The 22,124-nt window shown below is 43.2% G+C and overlaps 1 protein-coding gene across 1 annotated transcript; it reads right to left on the bottom strand.

Moving 5' to 3' along the window:
* Nucleotides 1–648: 648 nt before the first annotated feature.
* CTH (cystathionine gamma-lyase) lies at nucleotides 649–19,216 on the bottom strand. The gene is made up of 12 exons (XM_075037373.1): nucleotides 18,999–19,216; nucleotides 17,228–17,309; nucleotides 16,584–16,679; nucleotides 13,512–13,621; nucleotides 12,725–12,856; nucleotides 10,655–10,712; nucleotides 9,779–9,856; nucleotides 8,159–8,311; nucleotides 7,827–7,948; nucleotides 5,906–5,958; nucleotides 4,569–4,707; nucleotides 649–1,842 (listed from the first exon to the last, which is right to left on the bottom strand). The coding sequence occupies exons 1-12, from the start codon at nucleotides 19,158–19,160 to the stop codon at nucleotides 1,822–1,824; spliced, it is 1,206 nt and encodes a 401-aa protein (XP_074893474.1). The 5' UTR covers nucleotides 19,161–19,216; the 3' UTR covers nucleotides 649–1,821.
* Nucleotides 19,217–22,124: the final 2,908 nt, after the last annotated feature.

The raw sequence follows: 22,124 nt of genomic DNA, 5'->3' as shown, positions 1-22,124 counted from the left end.
CCCAACCCATCTGATCCATCTGCAGGTGGATCTCCCCGGCCGTAGCCCCTTCCCACCCTCCGACTCAGCCACCAGCATCACCAATGTGCCACACGCCTGCACAAACGCCAACGCAGTTAAATCTGGAGGCTGTCAACGTTTTTAAAGCTGTACTCGTAATTATATATGCAAAAACTTATTTGCTGAAGTCTTTCCACAGAAATTAACACTCGTGTGCTGCTTTTGCTGAGTCAAAACCAGATCTGGATAGTACAGTAACAGTATTTATCCTGCAGAAGTTAATAAAAAGCCACCTGCAATGTTTCACTGATCTTACAGACAGGCTAACCGAGAATGACTCAGAACAACCACTCTGAGGGCTAGATGAAACACATTCATTTCCATCTTGTGTTCAGCCTCTGCCCTGGCCGTGGAGAACCCCGAGGGCTCGATTCTCCTACAGCCACAGCAGACGACAGTTAGCCCTGCTCAGGGTACCACTAGGGCTCACAGCAACCGGCAGCTGGCTACAGCCCTCTCGTCTCACCTTAGGGTGTTCCATACCATAATCTAAGGCAGCTTTTAATCAGCTGGCGAGTGAAAGTCTCCAAACTCGCATTTCGTGTCAGCTCTCAACCTGAGAAAGAAACAAAACAAAGAAGACACCCCCAGAAAGTATAATTTTAATTTGGTTTGGGAAAGCTAGATGTTTTTACCGAGAAAGATCTGTGTAGTCAGTCTTGTAACAAACACCTGTAGTACTTGTGCCTCTTTTGTGGTTCTTCAGCACAGGTATTTAGGGAAGCCGTGGGGAAACGGGCAGGAGGGCTGAGGTCTGTTCAGAGCTGACGCCTTGCTGGGCACTTCAGGCAGCAGCCCACCACACGCACCAAGCAAGCAGCACCCCGGAGCACCTGAATATTCCTCGCCTGAGCATTGCAATTCGCAGGATAAGTTGTTATACATTAGAATTTATATCTTTTTTTCTTGACAAAAGTAAAAACATCAGTGACATCGTTTTCCCATAGGAAAATTTAAACAAATCCAGGGTCATTTCATCATCTGATTTTGAATGTAAGTAGTATACACAAATGTCAAAACAAGTAATACATCAGGGAAATTCAAAGCATGTTTTAATTAAAATTATTCCCATTCCAAATACAAACCAAATCATTACCATCATTAACATTACATGATTTTTTTTAAAAAGGGAAAGAATCCTCTTTAGAAAGTTACTATTGTTTACCAGGTATTGGATTTCACTTCATTTTCAATAGTCCATAAAATATCAACAGGTGAAAAAGCAAGCATTTAACCAAATTTCCAACCTAATTTAAGAAAAAAAAAAAATCTAAGTTAAATCAACAGTTTTTACATTGAACTGTTGGATTAAAAGATATGAGAAAAATCAGTTGTGCATCCTGAGGAGCAGTAAAAGAAACCAACCCTTTTGACCTAACACCCTTGCACCCTTAGCAGGACAAATGAGAAACACCAACCTCCACTGAGAGAACCGGGATAATATTCCTGAGTGTGCATCACAGCTGCTCTCAAACACAACTTACTGACTCCATAAATTCCAAAGCCAAAGGATTACAATACAACAGAAACAGACCCACAGGAGAGCGCAGGCTGTGTGCCATAGTGCACGGTCCACGTACAGCCAAACATCAGCAGAATAAATGTAATGGCACAAAGTAAGAACTCCCTGGGAATCCAGCATTGGATTGAACAGATTTAAATTCTCAGAGGCAAATCAAAGGAAAATCATTAGCAACTTGGCTTTCTGTGTCATCTTCTTTAGCCATTTCAACATTCAATTTCAAGTTCCAGTTTTAAACATCAAGCCTTATGGTCTTCAAACTGCAATGAGAAGGAAAACCAGAGAGAATTATGCTATGCACCTATATCAACCATGCACTTTTTTTTTTCTTTTCATAAGATACATTTTAGCATTAGATTATGGTCATGCTCTGTGCTGGCATACAGAAATACAGGCAGTTACTGTTGCTAATATTCCCGATCACCAACCAAAAAAAAACCGCAAAAAAAAAAAAAAAAAGACCGAAAAATAAGAGGGACAAAAAATTTCCTGTCTGTACAGTACATCAAACTACTATACATCTGCAGTTGCTCCAGGACTCAAATTTATACTTGCCCACCAATACCACCATTTTCTCTCACACAGACAAAATTCTATTTCAAACACCTTTATTTTTTAAAAAAATTATTTTGGGGGTATGCAGGTGCCTGCAGGGGTGCAGAGGAGAAAAAGGCACTGCTGCACCTAGCTCTGCCTCAGACGTTGACTTGGAGCTGACTGAAAGTCCACCAAAGACTGTGAACTCTGCCCTCGGCACTACAAGGACTCCTGAGGAGTCACCAAATCTGCAGAATTCCCACTCAAAGAAAACAAACAGAGAAACTACCAAGAGTTATGGTGCTCCTACAGTACAAAAATACAAGCTGGCAGAAAGGAAGAAGGAAACACATGCTTTTTTAGTGTGGTTATTTATTAAACTTTATTCCCATACTTGCTGAAGCCCCTCTTAAGCGTGTGCCTTGCTGCAGTCCTTGGTTTGTCTCCTTCTCTTTGACCTCCTTGCCCACCCCACGGCGTGGCAGAGAGCGTGCTGCCTGGATGAAATGTTTTCACTGCCTGGTGGCAACATGCCCAATACCTACATTTGCCTGTGTGGGAGCAACTTGGGATCAAGTGGATACAAACAGACTAGAGTACATTTAGATTTTGTAAATCAAAGTTTTTGACTTTCCAGGAGTAAAGTTCAGTATCAGGCAAACAGGATACTTGGGAACACAATCTAAAGTTGTAAAGACAGAATAACAAATTTTATGGATGGGATTGTGTGACAGTAGTTGGCAGTTCCTGAGAACAAAAACTAAGCTTGCAACAAGAACCAAAGATCTAGTACTGTCCTGGTTTTGGCTGGGATAGAGTTAATTTGCTTCCTAGTAGCTGGTGTAGTGTTATGTTTTGGGTTCAGTATGAGAAGAATGTTGATAACACACTGATGTTTTCAGTTGTTGCTAAGTAGTGTTTACTCCCATGAGTTTTTCTCACTTTTACCCTTCTGATTCTCTCCCCCACCCCACTGTGAGGGAGGTGAGTGAGCGGCTGCGTGGTGCTTAGTTGCCAGCCGGGGTTAAACCACGACAAGTACACATCCTTGAGCAATGGATATCCTGAGATCGCCAACAGCATTTGCAAGGACTGGCTGGCACTATCCCCTGGCAGCAATACCTCTGGGCTCTGTTTGTTGCCCACCAGGATCGGGAGGAAATTCTCCTTCCTCTCCCCAACACATAATTATGCTTATGAAGGTTGGAAGGATTTTAGTCTTTCATTAAAGCTCTGGAGAACAGACAAAATGAGAGTTGAGGCAGAGTGCCTGGGTAGCCTTAAGGCATCTGGTTCACATGCTTTGCTCACACATTCAGATCTAAAGCTGCCATGAGATTTCACATCAAGAGGAATTCTCCTGCATACCCGAAGGTCAGGGACCTCCTCCTGGAAAAAAGAAAGGACCTTTCACACGACACGATCTGCTTCCTAGGATCATCTGGGAAACTCACCTAATAAGTTATCTGCAATTGCAGAAATGAAAGACATTGGCAATGCCCTTGATAAGTCACAGCATGATAAATATAGAGTACAGTACGACATGGCACATTCTGCAATGAAATACTGGTACATCAAACTGCAAGTCTGCAGCTGCCAAAGGGGATCAATCAGACTGATGTACCGGTTCAAAGTCAAGTGCCCATACTTTATATTTTTCAGCTATGACTAATCCTTTCCAGCACAAAAAAAAAAAGTGATTAAAAAAAAAGCTTGCAAAAACCCTCATCATTCTTTCAGTCACAGCATTAGCCGATCTAAAGCACAGCACAAATCTGCGTAGAACCAAAAGACAGTACCCATTTAACCAGCCTCTCCCCTGCACACATGCGTGTGCGTATACTCATACACAAACATATCTATACCTCATGAATTTTAGGTGACCTGCCTTGAGAAGAAAAGTCACTACATGGCATCACATTAATTACCACATGTAAATAACAATTTTAACCTATTTTCTGAAATACAGAACTTTGGGTAGAAGAGTAGAAGTAGTACTTATAAACAAAATAGCGTTACTCAAATATTGGACTTACTTTCTGGGAGAAGCTCTTTTCTTGAAGCTCTTTAATATATTTCAACCCTCTCTAAAACTATGACATAAAAAATCTGAAGCACACACTAAGCACTTCGATGCCTGTATGACAGTCTCCCCTCAGCCCGGCTTTAGCAGCTATGCCCATCACTCAGAAGCCAGGGACATCCCGTCTGCTGTATCTGAATCTATGTCAATTCAAATCGTGACTGACAAGGATTGTAAACCTTGCTGCACAGAAAAACCTAAAAATGAAAGCTTTAAAACTGTACACACACTCTGCAAGGTACATTTATGAGTAGTTTAAAAATTAAGTGAGGTAAGAATTACCACGAGACAGTTTAGTGAGAAAGGCAGAGGACTAGAAGGGAAATTATTTTTAGAGTGACAGCACTAAGGTAACAACCCACTTACCGCAGCTTTCAGAGCTTGATCTAGGTCTTCCAGTAAATCTTCTTCATCTTCCAAACCAACTGACAGGCGAATTAATGTATCACTGATTCCAAGAGCTTCCCTATCTTCTTTAGGCACTGAAGAGTGAGTCATGATGGCCCTGTAGGAAAAAAAATAGCCTTTTTTCTAAGAAGTTTTTACTTTTATCTGTAAAGACCAAACAAATTCGTTTCCCATCAGTATCCCCTGAAATTCTATGAAGATTTTACACCTTTTGTGTACCACCTGCTGGTTAACCCACAGATGGAAAGAGATCCTATCATCAGTTACTGTAAATTATGCAAACTGCAGACAAGTCAGTGACTTGTATCTCCCAACGTTTCAGTACAGCATTTCGAAGCTACAAATGAGGAATAAGAAGAGGATACTTAACAATCTGGAACTGAAAAAGGAGAAAATGCTATTCCTCTTCCTTCCAGATATTTTTAATTTTTTTTCTAAAAAAGAGTATCCAAAAGCTCTGCTTTAAGCATGTGGAGAAACAACTATAGTATACAGTCTCCAGTATAAAATCTCCTGATTTTTAATTTTTTTTTTTAACTTCTGGTTTCTCAGATCACTTGTCAAACTGTACCCACTTACACTGAAGAGTTTATTCTCTCCAGCTACGGAGGATATAGGTGAGAAGCTATTTCCCCCATATGCTCAGTCACTGATATCGACCAATTTGCAATCACCTTTCAACTGCTTCAGTGTTTTAAGATTTGCTGTTATTCTAAAATGAGTAACTGAAATGATTTAGCATATACATTTAGCCATACCTTTCCATATGTCTTTTTGAAAAGCAAATTGGATTTAAGTAAAATAATTTAATTCCATAAAAATCCTGTTGTTAGCCTTTTAACCTAGACAGGAGCAACTAAGTATTACTAAAATCCCCACAACATGTACCTGACATGGAGACAGATGCAGTTCGGTGTAGCATACTGAATGTGCCCTCTTGTGTAAGCAGGCAGAACAACAGACCTCTTTCCTCAGTGTGACCAAATCTGCTCAATACGACTTATTCAAACACACACTGATTTCTTGGATTTGTTATCATAGCAACAAATTGTGTCTCAGTCTCCCAGTTCAAACAAGGAAGCGTGGAAATGCTTTCATCATTGCATTCTTATATTCACAAAAGTCACTGTCACTTCTGGAGTAGCTGCTGGTTTTTGTGCTATACAACATACTGTCCTTGAATCTCAGTTACATGCAAAATATCCAGACTTTGTGTACTAGAAAATTTTAGAACTCCCATAAGAATTTTTTGTTACTCTGCGGCTTTTTTAGACTTAAGATGACGAATGACTTACGGATGCTCTGCTAGGCTTTCATATCCGCCCAGACTCTCAGCCAGCGTAAAAACCTATGGGAAAAATTAAACAGAAGTTACCATAAGAAGGGTAAGGTTATGAATGCCTAGAAAGAGATGGTTAAGGAAAAAGGAACGTTTAGTGGTTTGTTTAGGGGTTTTTTTCCAATTTTTTCTGTAATAATTTTTATATTATGAAAGGTATTAGCTGTAACTAGGGGAAAAAAAGTGTACATTTAGCAGGTTAAGAGCTATTAAGATTTAGAATAGACTTGTCCTAAAAAGGCCCTAAAGGGGACACTGATGCAAAAATTGAAATTAAAATATGCCCATGTTGAGCAAATATAACTCAGGAGTAGTTCCTACAATGCAATGCATGGGCAGCAATGGAGGCAGGCAGAAGGGAAATGCACAACACGAGGGAGCAGGCTCTGCCTGGGCACCACCACGGTTTTCATTCTGTTCAGAGGAAGGATAGAGCAGGCTGCCTGAACAAAGTAAGACTCGGATCTCAAAAATTTCAGTTAAGGTTTAAGTGATCATATCCTACCCTTACTCTTCTTTCAGCATCACTCACTCATCACTGTTCGCATTTAACACCTACACTTTTCAGGCTGGTAAATGGCAGACTTGATGGGGAAAAAACCCAAACATTTAAGATTCTTCCCATAAGGCTGAACAGATTTTTCCCCTCATTCCTTGAGTCTGATGGTTAGTTTAGTATTTTGAAAACCAGCCTAAATTTCTCAGTGCTTAACAGGACTAGTGTTTGTGAAATGCTTACTGTTAGGTAAGGGTTTTTTTAGCACTGATCTTTGAATTATGGACAGGTATTCGTGGATGACAAAAAGGCTCTCTAGAGAGCCAGCTGCAGTCAAACACAGATTCACAATTTGTCTGCTGTGAATGCACTTACTGCCCTCAACATTTCTCTAAAGCCCTGGTTGCTCATATTCACTTTTTTCCCTTTAAAAAAAACCCAAAATGCAACTAAACTTATCAACAAAATAATCCTCTTCTCAGCCTGGTTTAAGGAAATGGCTTTACATTTGTACCAACCTAGTGACAAACTGATGGTTACCCAAGTCAAAGGGCTGAAGTGAATATACTCATAAGCGACTACTTCTCCTGGAATGTATTCCCTGATACTTTTTGTCAAAGCTGGTAGATCTCCTGTGCCAGGATTAAATGCTCACTCTCATGTAAAAGGATATTTTGTGGGAAAATTGTATTTTTAGTAAATTAATTTTCAGCTGATGACATTAGCTGGCAAGTGAGAAAGATAGGGAGGAGAAGGAAGTTCTAATTTACCTTTGTCAATTATTATTGATTTGTTTTTCCAAGAGCAAAACAGCAAAGACACAAGAGCAGGATGCAAATTAACCAGAGATCAAGACTAGCAAACACATTAAAGAGCACAGGCAGAATTAATACATTGCAAAGACAAGAGCAAAAGCCTATGGTTTAGGTAAAAAACCCAAACAACTATGAGGGACTCCCTCTTTGCTTCATGATTCATGTCATTTCTCAATGGGTTTTTCTCCTGATGAGTACTTTGAAATATTACAACAGTATTACACCAGCCACAGCTTCTCTGCTTTCAAATCCTACAGGTATTTTTGCAAAAGACTGGTATGCAGGTCCTTTATTAGAAGCAATGCCTGGGCTAACCTGGATATACTACACCCTACTGTGTAAACAAATACTTCAAATGAGCTGAGGCATCCTTTTCTTCCCTCTCATTAGCCTCCCATTTACAAATAATCTATTATTTAGAGATGGTTACACCCAAATGACTTTAGGAGCTTTGCAAGTACAGAGAAAGACTCCCCACCCCAAGAAAAAAAATATTCCTTCCATTATCATCCTCAGAAGGACAGTCTCAAGTCCCTTTAAGGCAGTGTGTATTTACAGTCATTTACCTTTAAATTCTTGAGAAAGGTAGCAGCATGTTTGAGATTTCCTTTAATGTAAAAGGTTATCATCCCAGGACAGCCAGTGCACTGCCGCTTGATCAACTCATGCTGAGGGTGTGAAGGCAAGCCTGAAATTTGTAGAAGTTACTTTAAGTTAATTACCATCACTTCAAAGGGTAAAGCAGTTCACCCTCAGCTATGTAGAAACAGCCTATTGCCAAGGTGGACACCTAACCCAGAGTCACCAAATGTGAAGGGTGCACAAACGACACGTAGTATTACAGTACTCAAATCCATCACTCTAAGATGTCACCCGCTCTGAACTCTTGCCAACCTACCTGGGAAAATTACTTTCTCCACCCGGGAATCTGACTCAAGAAATCGAGCAACAGCTAATGCGTTGTGGAAATGTTGTTTCATCCGGACTTGCAGTGTCTTCAAACCACGATTGCACAGGTAACAGTCAAAGGGAGATGGAACAGCTCCAAGAGCTACAGAAATTGAAACAATATTCCACATAAAACAAAGGGCTTGGGTTTTTTTTAGCAAAACTAAATACAGTCCTGATTTCCAAAACGTCGAAAGTTACAAGACAAGTGGAAAGACATCTGATGCAATCTGTCTTCCTCATCTCACACACATGGGAAGCCAGTTAATGAGCTGAACTAACAAGCTGAAGACTCAAGGATTAAATTTCTTAGACATAGCATAACTTTACTCCTTCTGTTGTAGACAGAGCGCAGACAGAACACTGTACAGAAATTTATTCGTTACAGTTAAGAGGCAGTAAAATTGTTAAAATCAACCTATATAGGGAAATTCTGCGTTAGGCAGATCCTCTGATGTGTGAATGAATTAAAAAAAACCCCAGATGTACTTGACATGAGTTAGATGAAATTAAATAAAGGCATAATTTAGGATAGGACAAGGGGTAATGGCTTTAAACTGAAAAGAGGGTAGATTTAGATTAGATGTAAGGAAGAAATTCTTGACTGTGAGGGTGGTGAGGCACTGGAACAGGTTGCCCAGAGAGGCTGTGGATGCCCCATCCCTGGAAGTGTCCAAGGCCAGGCTGGATGGGGCTTTGGGCAACCTGGTCTAGTGAAAGATGTCCCTGCCCATGGCAGGGGGGTTGGAACGAGATGATCTTTAAGGTCCCTTCCAACCCAAACCGTTCTATGATTCTATAACTTAAATGTTTGTATGCCTCTTCATATACGATGGTGCTCTTTCTGCTGTGGTCTTAACTATAACCTAAAGAGAGACTTTGTAAGCAGTCATGCTCCACGTAACTGCAGGTGCTGCACATGGGAGACAGACCGCAGCCGCTCTGCATCTGACGCTTTCGGGACATGCCCCATCTCCTGCTTCTGCACATGATGCACAGAGCAACGGCAGAGCTCTCCGCGCCACACCAGCGCATGGCTCTGGGAAGGGCAACAGAGAGAGGCTCCACAGCTCAGTCCTCTCTCGGGAGCAGCGGGGCACACACTTCTCGGGGGAAAGCAGGGATAGAGGGGAATTACAGTCCTGCAGCGAAGAGCGCTGCCTGCATTCAAGCCCCTGCCACCAGACAACTCACCCCACTCACCAGCCCCTGGTGAACAAACAAATGTTGAACAACCCACACTGCTCTCTGCACTTTTCTAGAAGCAGTTAGGATGTGGAGACCAGTGGGATTAACTTTACATGAGAGAGAAGCCACAGAGGCATACCAAAAGCTATCATGTTTGCATAAGGCCACCCTATGTACCAGTGAAAGGCACGGAAGAGAATTCAGATTTCTTAGATCTGTGTTACCACTTTGTCTCCAGTCATTTACACTTCTGCACATTTAAATGCCTGAGCTACATCTCTAGATAGATTTCATACTTGTGTGCATGCAACATGTTTCTCATTACGAGCTGGTATATTTGAATACAATTCATTTCAAGGTATTTCTTATATTGACAACTTACAGTTTTGTAAGAATTTGAGCCTTTCGTAGAGATCATCACAGTTTACCGAAACAAGTCCCATTACAACATCACTATGCCCTAAAAATGCAAGGAGAAGACAAGAACAGAATCAGCCAATCCATCTGCTCCAGGGTTCGGCCACAAACCTCCATTTTCTCAGTCTTGGTGCTAATACAGTCCCATTTTTGCGAGACACTGGGTTCCTTCTCATTGCTACAGCCGTCCTTCCTGTGCAGCACATGAATCACAAGGCAGATTTCAGCTTTTTTCAGAGCTCTGGTCAGCAGTGTGCTCTGCCGTGTGCTGCACGCATGCTCCCAGACAATTCCCAAGCCCAACCGCTGCTAACTGCCAGAAAGCAGGACATCGTACAGAATCAGGTGTGTCCTGTGGAGCAGCACCAGGCTGCTGTCTTAGTGACAGCGAACACCAGCCAGAAAACTTCCACTTCTATCCACGCCACCAAGGATGTGTGGCTACAGCACAGGTACAGTAACGTTAGCTCCAAGTCTGGGCTGTTTGGGAAACAACACAATGAACGTACTTTTGGACAGGGTCCAACGCAGCCGTATGAAACCTCCTTTGAACCTTAATATAATTTCTGGCAGCTATCTTCTGCTGAAGCCACTTGCTTTGTTGTAGTCAAATTAAAGCCAACATGGCTATAAACACCTCTAGGTCTATTACCCGAAGTCAGGTCAATATTCCTTCTCCCACGGGTAGTTTAGGAGCTATGACGACTAACGATCTATTCAATGGTCCATCTCCTCTAATGGTCCATCTAAGAATTACTGGCACACTGGCTTTTGTGAACTGCCTGCAGCCAGAATGACTTTTAAATAGCCAGCCCGAGTTGTGCTGAACTCGCATACTTACCGTTCATGTATTTGGTTGCAGAATACATACAAATATCAGCCCCCAGAGATAAAGGACGCTGAAATGAAATTAAAATAATAGGTCCAATTAAAGCTTGTGTGCACTTCGATTCATTTCAAGCTATCAAGAAATGCTGTGATCCAACACAGAAAATAACAATAGGTGGAGAAACTAAAAAAAAAAAAACAAAAAACCACCAACCAAAAAACCCCCCCAAAATCCCCAAACTTAACACAAAACACCCTAAACAAAAACCTGAGAATTAAGATAGACAGAATATGTGACAAAAACAATAGTACAGGAAAGCACTCTGACTTCAAGATAAGCACAATAAAAAGAACCCACAATAAATAATTCCCACTGGCTTCAGGGAGAGGATTGATTGAATACATCTAACAAACAGCCTGTTCATATTTGTGAAAAAAATAGTTATATTGGTTACAGATGAGGCAGGATAAGTAATGGTATTTACTCTGAAGCATATTTCCTTGGAAAATGAAGACCTCAACATAGCCTGCAAAGCAAAAAAAATTGCACTGTTTTCTAAATATCAGTATTGGTGATACTGCACCGAAAGAACAACTGAAAACCTGAAGAAAGTGCAAAGGGTTTTGTTTGCCAGGTCTCTCTTCCCTAACCTCCCAGCTTTCTTCCCAGAAGCCTTTTTAAGGTGAGGCAAACTGAGATATTGTTCATTACTTCTTGCTCATCAACTTTTTTTTTAAATCGGTTACTAAGTAAAGGACTTTGCTCATAATATAAACATTTTATAAAGACTGAAGAGTATCAATGTGTTAAAAGGTAACAAAAGAAGCAGATTTAGAATAAAAGACTGCTGCTGTCAGATTAAACGCGGACATCTATTCAAGAAACGTGGATAATGTACCTTCCCAATGCGCAGCCAGGAGAACGGTAGCATAAGCACCAGTGCCATTTACATTCAATATAGCTACATAAATCACTCTAAAATTATGATCTTCTTAGTACAGTGTATCAGCAGCAGTCTGGAGGGGTTTAAAGACATTACCTATTATGCTTACTAGAATTAATCATTACAACTGACTTTCCCTTAGCACCAGGCCAATAAAGGATACATTAACTAGCTCATATATCCAGATGCTCACTTTTCTTCTTTCACACATGACTTTCTGAAGTAATACACATTGTGGGGGGGAAATCACCAAGGCTTTGGTATGTACAAGAGAAAACCAAGTGCTGCTTTAGCTAAGTATTAACACCTTCTGTAAAACTCTTAATCTATAAAGCTCTCAGTACCCTTAACAAAGACACCTTGCCTTTGGCACTCATAAAAAAGTTTTACTTTAGACCTAAAATAGAAGCGATTGGCTTGGTCTCCTGAGAAATATACATGAGTTATTTGTAGCCCTTGTTAAGATGAACAAGACTTTGACATTTATTATTCTGAAGCATTTTTAGAACTTAAGAAATTGTCTTCACTTCATGTATTCTAGTTATAAAAGCAGAAAAGTTATGCCAGTTGTTTGAGATCAAAATTACAAACTTCTAAGCCACACATGCACCAAAATATTGAAGAAAAAGGTAACTTGAATGTCTCAAAGAAAGCTTTAACAAAGTTTGCTTGTTTTAACTTTTTCTTCCACTACCTTTTTTACAATATCAGGTGGTTCAGAACAGATCATAAACAGCATATACAGAAGAACTGGTATAAAAAGGCCAAAGTTAGAAAACAGGACACAGGCCTGTTATGATTTCCATCAGTGAGAACTACAAAATGTGATTTTTTGAATGGCAGAGAAGCCATTCTCCCAATAGCTTACCTGACTGTCTTGATGTGGTGCGTTTACTTGACTGCTGAGCTATATTGCTTTTGCTGCTATCATACTGGTACATGGCTAGCTATAAAATACTTTGCATACCATCTTTACTAATGTAAAAAGCAGCAGTACATGGGTTGTATTTACAAACAGAACAGGTAATTTTACAATGCATAGATCAAAACTACAGTTCCTTGGTGGTGCTTCCATTTTAAAAACGTATCTTCGAATACACTGAAATAACAGGGCAATTGTAAACAAACAAAGTACTTACCTGGAAATACGCAGACATAAAGGTGTTGTCTACTACTAGAAGAACATCTTTATGCTTATGTACTACATCTGCACAGGCCTGAATGTCAATGACCTTCAATGTGGGATTTGTGGGTGTTTCAATCCAAACGAGCTGCAGTAATTCAACAACACAAAACATCAGTTTAGAGATTTTACAGTGCTGGTGATGATACATGTGTAAGTCATAAGTGCTTTTAAATGTTAACTTGTTGAGTGTCAGCTTCCTGTGCAGGTTTGCAGAGTGGAAATAAGAAAGCATCCCTACTGAAGAAAGACAAGGTTTCTTGGGAGAGGTAATATTCTCCACAAAAACAACTGATGCATGGGAAGATCATCAAGGCTTTTGAAAACTGAAGTGCATCACATCTGAAGGCAGCCTGACATAGGCAGAAGAAAGTCTTTACACCCAAAAGTTTGTAAGCCTTTTCCAGCTGAATTATCTTCCACTAGAGCAGGGGATTACCTGTTCCAGTGCCACGCAGCACCTCCTCCAACCTTGGTGTTCCCTCTGCTGTTTCTTACCTTTTCCATCCTCCTCTCTCTCTCTGGTGTTTTATGCCCTTCTTAAAATGTTTTCAGTGAAGCACCACAAACATCACCAAGTGGCCTGCAGTGGGGACGTGTTGCAGCCAGCTGTGCCCCAACCTGTCACTTCAGAGGCCACCTCTGCAGACCCTTCTGCTCATCACATACACCCAATACAACAAGAGCAAGAATAAAATTAATTAACGACATTAAGTAAGTTCAGCGATTTCGCTCTCTCCTACCTTGGTCTCTGGTGTAATTGCAGCTTCCAGGCATTCAATTTTTGTGCAGTCAACAAAAGATACATTCAAACCCATTTTCATGGCTACTTTCCTGAAGTATCTGTTTGTGCCTAAAAAAATCCAAACAAAACCAAACTAAACAAAAAATCAGAGACACAAAATGAAACATCTTCCTCAACTTTTCTTCACTGATCTCCAGTCTCTTGTATGAATCCATGGAAAGTCAGGAGGGTAGAGTTTTACGCTGTACACCATAAACACATTGGTACTTTTTTATTTCTAAAAAGTTTAAACTTCGCCGTAGTTTTAAACATCATGGAAAAGTAATAATAGGAAAATGGATTCAGAGCGACTTATGAAGTACTCTCAATTAATAGCTGCTCGGGAAGGGGGTGGTTAATCAGAAAATTAAACAGACCCGTTTTAGTTTGCCTGCTTCTAACTTTTCCTCCAGCCCTTTGCCATGCACAAGCTAGCAGTTCCAGTTTTATATCCTTTTTCCCCCACCCAACTTTTAATAACTTTTTTTCCATCACATATTTTAAAACTTTTTTTTCTATTTAATAAGCTTAATTGGGAACATGGGAGAAGAAAAATCAAGGCAAAGACTCCAGCTACTGTGTTTCTTATCATTCCATTAAATAAACATGTAGTGAGGAAAATAAAAAAAGTGATTATTTCCTTCATTTCTGTCTTTGAAGCCTTTAATTGGAAAGATTAAAAGAAGCAACCAGAAGCAACCAGTTGATCACCAGATGTGCAACATACTGACTATCTGGCAACACTGCCTGGATTAAAAATTAATTCATTAGGTCTTCCTGCCAAGGTTATTCAACATTTACTCACTTACGCAGAACAGCAGTTTGCAATCTAGCCCTAAAGTCATAGTACATGCAGGCTGTGATTCTGTGTGCTGAACACTATGTCTGAATGTTTTATTTTTTTTTAAGGAAACACTTTTATTTCTACAATAAGCTATATATTAAATTCTCTCTTGTGCTGCAAGAAGCTTATTCAACCATGGGAAATTTTCACATAGGCTGTCAACTCTACAAATACAAACCACAGAAAAGTTGCTTTACAGTAGTCTTACATACTTTTAATAATAGCACACTACAAAAAATCCTTAGATGAAAATTAGAGGTTACACTGAAAGTAGCCCTTTTAAGAAGTTACAGCCATGGCTCAGAATTCAGAGATGCCAACTACCTACAGCTCCTCCTCGCACCTCCCAAAACCCAGCACCTCTTAAACACATCCCAGGCAATATGCTTTCCAGCACTGCCCAAGAGCTTTTCAATTTCTTTTACTGCTTTTCTGACAACCTTGAATACTGCAGACTCATTTGAGTTAGCAAGCGCAGTACCGCACTCCTATCCAACCAGGCTTTTTACAAAAAATGCACTAAAAGCTTACCAAAGCTAGTGTACCCTTGAGGGAGCAGGGACACATGCCAGCACTCAGTAGCCAGCGACTCAAAGGTTGAGTCACTTCAGCTACAGGGCTGAAGCACGAAAGGCTGCACAGGGCAAGCGTGGTGGAGGATTAAACCCCGCACAGCAAAAAGCAGTCAGCACAGGCAACGGTGAGGAAGTGGCTCACAAAGGACCAGGCTGCAGCGTGCAGGAACGCGAGCAGGAAAGACGGCTAGGAACAGCCAGAAAAGCACAGCCTAGGAGAAAAACAAGGAGGGACTTAGGGGACAAGAAGCCCCTGATAACCGAGGGAAGAATGAAGGGGCTGAATACATCCTGGCCACGGCAGCCAGTGGCAGATCTACAGATGTCCCAAGTCATGGGGTGTGAACTCTACTGAATAAGGCTGTCTGTGTGGAAGCTGGTCTCTTTACAACAAAAGTATGAAAAAAATTCAGGGAAGAAACAACCAAATTTGTCTCTGCAGAAACCACCACAGGCTGAGGCTTTAATGAGGTGAACTGGTTTTGCTTGAAAAATTCACCTATGAGCCTTTCTGAAGTCAGGAGCTGATCATATGCTTTGGCCAAACGACTTTGATTTACCAAGTTCTGTGGTGGGAGGGCTGTGAATTAAAGGAGCAGATTGTCGGCGGGGATTCCTGCTGTCTTCACTCAACTTGGCTCCAGATGTACTTTGGAGAAGAGCTATCTGGCATGACAGAACTAAGACATTAAAAGCAAATGTGTGTATTTACATTTGATGTGCACAAGCATAGAGAACTGACTGGCAAACAGTAATCACTCTTAGCAATGGGAAAGGTGATTACTCTCGCTAAAAGGTTTTCCAGCTATTGCGTGGGAAAGCGCTACCTGTTGCTGGCCTCTCTAACCTTCCTTTGAAAACAAAGCAGATTTGATATCTTTGTGCCAAGGCCTTGAAGCAGACAGAGGGAGACAACAAGCTCTGCCAATTAGTGAAACACAGGAGTCGGGCGCGGAGGACACCGATTGCCACAGGACATCCTGGCAGACCTTCCTACTAGGGAATTTTGGGTGGCATCAACCTTTTGAAGGACTTCGGCAGAGGTGGATGCACTCTGTTACTGGGGAGTTTCTTGGAAAAATGGATTAAAAAAACCCCTATGCAAGTTCAAAACCTAATAGTGGGCTGCAGCATCACTGAAGCATTCAGAAGACATGGGCATAACAGATGCAAATTGTGCTTTCAGGGAAGATGACAGAATAGTTGTCTGAAACAGTCCAGACAAAATGCTGGTTGGTAACAGGTCAAACCTGGGAAAGAAACAGTAGAAATATCAGAAGCTGGAAAGCTCTGCTGTGTTGGAATGCAGAGGGTCCTGCTCTGCAAACAAGTCTGTGCAAGGCTAGGAAGTTGTTATTTTCCCCTCACTCAAGCATATATTACTAGTTAGCTGTATTTTTTTAAACCTCCATGTTGTGCCACAGGATCTTTCAGTGTTTGAATTTCTAACACCAAAATCAGACAGGAGTGTTCTGTGTTCTGGTGACTTGAAGAGGCTTTAAAGAAAAGTAAGGTCCTGTGTGGGAAATTCAGAAAGTTCGTGAGAATCCCAAATAAGTACATTTAATCACTTGTACAATGAAGATCAAAAACACACCTGTGCTTTACATACCTCCATAGACATCATCCATGCAGATAATAGTATCCCCTGCCTTTAACAGGTGAGTAATATTCAAAGTAGCAGCTAAGCCAGAAGCATAAGCCAAACCTAAAACAGAAAAGAGTAAGTGGCAGATGGACTTTGTTCTAGTGTGATACAACCTTGTCAAACTTGCCTTCGCTTTCCTCACTTTGCTGCTTTTAAAAGGAACCTCTTCGGTCATTCTCGCTTATGCTATCTCACTCATAAAGTGGAATCAGTACAAGCAGCAGCCTGATTTTACACAGAGTGGAACCCAGGATGAACACTGGTAACAGAGTCTGGTAACAGCTGCTGACTGGCTCCCACTCCCCACTGCATTCAGTGCTGCTGCACAAGGACAGACTCAGTTTAGATTAGACATCAAACGCAGCAAGAGGAAGCACTAGAGAAAGCCCAATGATTGAGCTGGACTTTCCTGAACGATAAGCGTTGGACCCTTTTCACACCACAAAGCAGCTCTGGCCCATCACCAGTAGTCAGAAGCTGTGAAAGCCTTGCTGTGATACAGCTGCTGCTGACAGCTCCGTGTCCTTGCTCCCCAAGTTATGCCTACTTTAGACAGTCACGAGACACACATGCTGACATCTTGCTTGAGGAACCTATTAATTGCTTACAGTATTTAGCTCCATCTAGCTCTGCCACAGCCTTCTCTAGGCAATTCCGGGTAGGGTTTCCACTCCGGCTGTATTCATAACCCTGTTGTGAAAGCAAGAAACAGACATAACTTAAAAGAGAGCACCGAGAGAGTTTTGTACAGTATTAGTCCCAGGTTCCTTAAAAAGCCCTCACTCTCAACACCGAGGTTACGCATCCACCTCCTCCAAGAACAGCGGGCTGGTTTTCTGGCTACATCAAGCTGCTGTACACAACATCCGACTGGGCATCCCCAACCTGACAATGGTTTCTAGGGGTGCACTGGGGGAAGTATCATGCTGCTAGCCACATTCTCCTACTTTTTCCTAGATATCCATCTCTGGTCACTGCTGGAGAAAAGGCCTTGGGCTGACACAGTCCACTCATCCTTACGTTATCAGAAAGAATGTGTCCCATCTCCACGATGCTCTGCTTGAGGGCATTGGCCAGTGCCAACCTGTACCCATCAAAAGTTCTTGAAAGCTCAAATGTTTCCCTGGCATGCAATCAGTCCAAGTTCCATGTTCAAGTGCAACAGCTTTTATGTGAATACTGAGAAAAAAACAATAGTCATGCATGCACAGATGCACTGGTTACAGAGAGAACCTGGCTAAGCATCCTGGTATTTGCGTACTTTCAAGATTTCTGTTTAATGACAACTTGATCATATTCAGGAATCTGGCAGACCGCTCTCACAGAGCTTCCCGCAAGAACATGGCCACTCTATCATCAGCACGTGAATGCAGCAGCATGTGACTCCTTCTTCTGTGGTCTTCTTCAACACAGCTACCTACTTAGAAGCGTTCACAATTTTAGTCTGTGTAAGTGATTTTCTGTGGAATCAAAGATCACAAGGCAAATTCCTATTGCCCAACCAGCACAGCGTGATGTCCGGACCTCAGGTTTGGAACAAATACTAATTTAGGAGTTGCAAATTTGTGCCATTTCCCTCACACATGCACGGTAGCCACCAGAAACTTCATGACAGATCAACGCAAACGCTTCCAGTACTTTCCACAACACATCCACAAAATACTTACGATATATACGTTTGGGTTGGAAGGACAAGAGAAAGAGCCTCTTACACAATCTGCATAAATGAGAAAACGTATTCTGCCTGGGCCCAGCAGCAAAGTAAAGCCTTGTCATCAGACGGACTTCGAGAAAGTCCCCGACTGCATGAAAACCTCCCGGCCGAGGCCTGAACCTCAGCAGGGCTGGCAGGTTCCTGCACCTCGCACCCACGCACGCAGCGGAGCGGAGGCCGCCGAGTCCGAGGGGCGCGGGGTGCCCCTCCTCATGCAGTTTTCACCCCAAAAACCACCCTAAAGGTGCCTTCCAGCCCACCGCGGGACAAACCATCTCTGCCAGCGGGAAAAACACGTTTTGGGTTTGGGGCTTTTATTTTTTCCCCCAAGAGCTAGCACGAGGGAAAATATTTCCCAGCGCTACAAATCGGGACACCCTCCCTTCCCCTTCCCAGGGTCTGCCGTCTCCCCAGACCCCCCCTCCCCGGCCGGCCAGCACCGCCCGGGGCAGCCCGCCGACCCGGGCCGCGCCATGCGGGGCCGGGCCACGCGGGGCCGGGCCGCGGGACCTTCGCGGTGTCCCCAGCCGCACCTCCGAAGGCGACAGCTCTGACCCCAGAGCCCCGAGCCACCCCGGAGCCCTCCACCTCCCCGTGGGGCCGGGCCGGTGTGGACAAAGCCCGGCTGGGAGGGAGGGGGGGGCTCCGCCGGCGACCGCACTCACCGCGTGTTCCCCGGGGGCCTGCTGCTTGAAGGTGGTGGAGAGGGAGACGGGCGGTACCACGGCGCCCGAACGCCACTGCTCGGGTTCCTGCCCGGCGTGGATGGCCTGCGTGGCGAAGTGCGGGAAGGGCGGCAAGAAGCCCCGCGCCCGGCCGCGCTCCATGGCCGCGCTCCTGCCACTGCCGCCGCCGCCGCCACCGGCACCACAGGCACCGCCGCCGCCCCGCCCCGAGGGACCCGGCGCGGGCGGGGCCTCGCCGCCGCCCCTTCCCATTGGCTGGGGCGGGGCGGGGCGGGGCCGGGCAGCGCCCGCGCCTCAGGGAGGGGAGCGGGCTCCCGCTGCGGCACCGCCCGCCCGCCGGTGACTGACTGACTGACTGACTGACTGACTGACTGACTGACTGACTGACTGACGGGCGGACCGGGCCGGGCCGGACCCGCTCCGCTCCTCCGCCCCGGTGCCGGTAGCGGTAACGGCAGCGCTGTCGCAGCCCACGGGCAGGCCAAGCGGTGAGTCAGCGCGGCTCGGTCCCCGAGCGCAGCCCCAGCCATCCGCAGGGAACCGTGTCTTGCGCCGGAGGCCGGCAGCCCGCCCAGCGAGGTCCCGACACCTACACGGTGGAGGAGTTTTCCTAACGCCGACACCTTCTTCTCTTACATTTCGGGCTCAATTTGAAACAACTGTCGTGCCATCTGCAGGTAAATTTAGAGCAACGCTGGACCTAAGCGGAAGAAACACACTGGTTATCCTCAAGCCCGTTTTTCAGCCTCAGCACATAGTAGAAACCTAAAATTGAGGGCAGAGGAATTTAGTCCTCCGTGGTGACAAATCTGTTTCCTCTGAAAATGTCTACGTAAATCCCATGGGCAAAGCTTTGCTCTGAGCCCGCCACACTGCCAGGATACCCGGTCACAAAATCTCCGGTGGTCAGCAAATCTCGGGCAGTATCATAAAGGGTCCATTTTCTTTTTATAATAGTTTCTGTTATGAAATTCAGGGTAGCCAAGCTGAGACAAAGGGGAAAATGGAATTATTTCCTTGTCATACAAAATTTCTTCCTCTATCTCCAGTGTGTAGCCCACAGTAGTCTTCTGCAGCCGTTTCTGGAGAAAGGAGGAGGTTGTCCTGCCCGTAAGTAAGTATACGGGTCTTCGGTGCTATTGCTCCTTTCACGGGCACGGATCCTCACCCCGATATCCCCACAACTGGCTGCCGAAGCACTTCACTGAGTAAGCACAAAGAGGAACTCTGCAGAAGCTAGTCCCGTGGATTAGCCTGAGCAACCTGAGTAAATAGCTTGCGTGTTTTTCTTTTTAGTAAGGAGACATAAAAATTTCTGGAGTGCTTCAGGACAGCACCAGCTGAAAAGAGACTTAATACTTCCACTTGAACGGAAGCCATTCAGGCTATGATGTCTTAAAATTTCTTACCTACTTTTTTTCCTGTTAAGTTTCATTTCCTTAAATGTTCTTTGTCACTTTGAAGAATGTATTGCTCTCTAGCATCTCTCAAGCCAGTCATTCTGAATGCCTGGGAGAAGCAGAAGCTAATTTCTCCAGAGCTGGCAAATTCCGTTCACTGTCCTCCAGGACCTCATTTAGTTTTGTTTTGCCTTGTGGAAGTAAGGGAAACAGCGACCGGAGAGCATTTCTCTATACTCGGGTGCTTTTGATATTCTCTTAGGTACACTTCATAAGTTTAAATATTACTGTTAGACTTATAGAATAAATGCAGATGCACGCTTACAGTGTATTATTTTCATTTACTGCCTATCTTTGGGTTTTGTACAAATTTAGTCTTTTTTATTCCTCTCTATTTTCTGACCTATTCATTTATACACTAAAAAAGTCAGCATCCTTCCTGGAGGAATACAGCCACGAGAAATTACTCCTCTGTTATTTATATCCTACTTGAGGAATTCTGTTAAGTGAAGTTTCCACAGACTCGCAGCCCAGAAACTGTAGAAGATGCAGTTCCACTCTGCCACAATATCTGATCCTGCTACATTTATCTGAATTGCCTAGTGCTTGGAAGAGATCAACTTAAGTAATTTAAGATGGAGAATATAAACAAGACCAAGTTCTGTTGTTAGATGGTAAAAAACCCCAAAACATTCTTGAGAATTTGTAGGTGTATAACAATTACGCCGTACAGTCCTAGCACGGGAGGACATCTGGATTCACTACAAACGCCAGTTTTCACAGAGCAGTTCCCATTAGTAATACATTCATTGTATTTCTGGATTGAATAAGGGACTCCATAATAAGCTGGTAAACAGTGACTTCATGCCTCTGTCTCCTCTTAGCTGGCCTCCAGTAATTAAGAATGCAACGTGAAGCTTCCAACATCAGCTAAAACCTGAGCTAGTACCTCTCCTCCACAAGATTAGCTGTGCACTGCACGTTTCCAGCACGGCACCAGGGCAAACAGCCTCTTGTGCAGCACTGGAGAACGGACAAGAGACATGGGAGTTGCTAACAGTGTCAACCTCTAAAATTCTGTTTGTAAGTGGGTTTTAACCTTCTCTAAAAAGAGGAAGAGCCGGAAAAATCTTGTCAGAAAGACCAATGGAGTATAGGGCGAAGGTGACTTTTTTTTTTTTCCCCCTAGACTTATTTGAAATTCCGTATTAGAATTGTAAATAGCTGTGCGGGAAGCAGCTGTGCTGTCACTCTGAAGACAGCAGGCACAGGAAATCGTATTTCATAGTTCTCATCTCTGCCTAGAATTCTTCTTAGCCACTTAGTAGGAGAGGAGATGATGCAAATTGGGTAAAGAAAGAGGTGACCCAGAAAGGTGGCTCATTTATCACAGCAGATCTAATCTTCCTGACAACTTGCAGGTTGTTTCCCCTGGAAGCATTAGTAAAAAATCCAGTTTACCTGGAATTTGACACATCATCATTTTTAAAATGATTCATTCCACTATAGTAAGTAGATAATTGCAGAACTAGCGCTAAAGAAGGAGCTCCTGCAGGGAAATCTGGAAGCTCTGAACCTAACGCAGTTACTTTGTAAGATGATAATGCATCTACAAGGACTGATGTAAGGACAGGATGGCTGTCTCGCCTTTCCCTTTTCCTGCACGTGCTTTTGAGGAAGACAACTTGTACAGGTCCCGTCATTC

The sequence above is a fragment of the Buteo buteo genome, chromosome 10 (assembly GCF_964188355.1).
Source record: "Buteo buteo chromosome 10, bButBut1.hap1.1, whole genome shotgun sequence".
Taxonomy (NCBI): domain Eukaryota; kingdom Metazoa; phylum Chordata; class Aves; order Accipitriformes; family Accipitridae; genus Buteo; species Buteo buteo.
Note: the sequence above shows the minus strand (reverse complement) of the source record. Positions and strands in the feature narration are given on the sequence as shown.

Excerpts from the sequence above, each read along its gene's own strand:
- CTH (XM_075037373.1), bottom strand. The coding sequence starts at position 19,160 with ATGGAGCGCGGCCGGGCGCGGGGCTTCTTGCCGCCCTTCCCGCACTTC. Across the intron at positions 12,857-13,511 it reads CAATTACACCAGAGACCAAG|CTCGTTTGGATTGAAACACC; the intron begins GTAGGAGAGAGC and ends GAATTACTGCAG. Across the intron at positions 10,713-12,724 it reads TTATGTCTGCGTATTTCCAG|CGTCCTTTATCTCTGGGGGC; the intron begins GTAAGTACTTTG and ends ATTTCATTTCAG.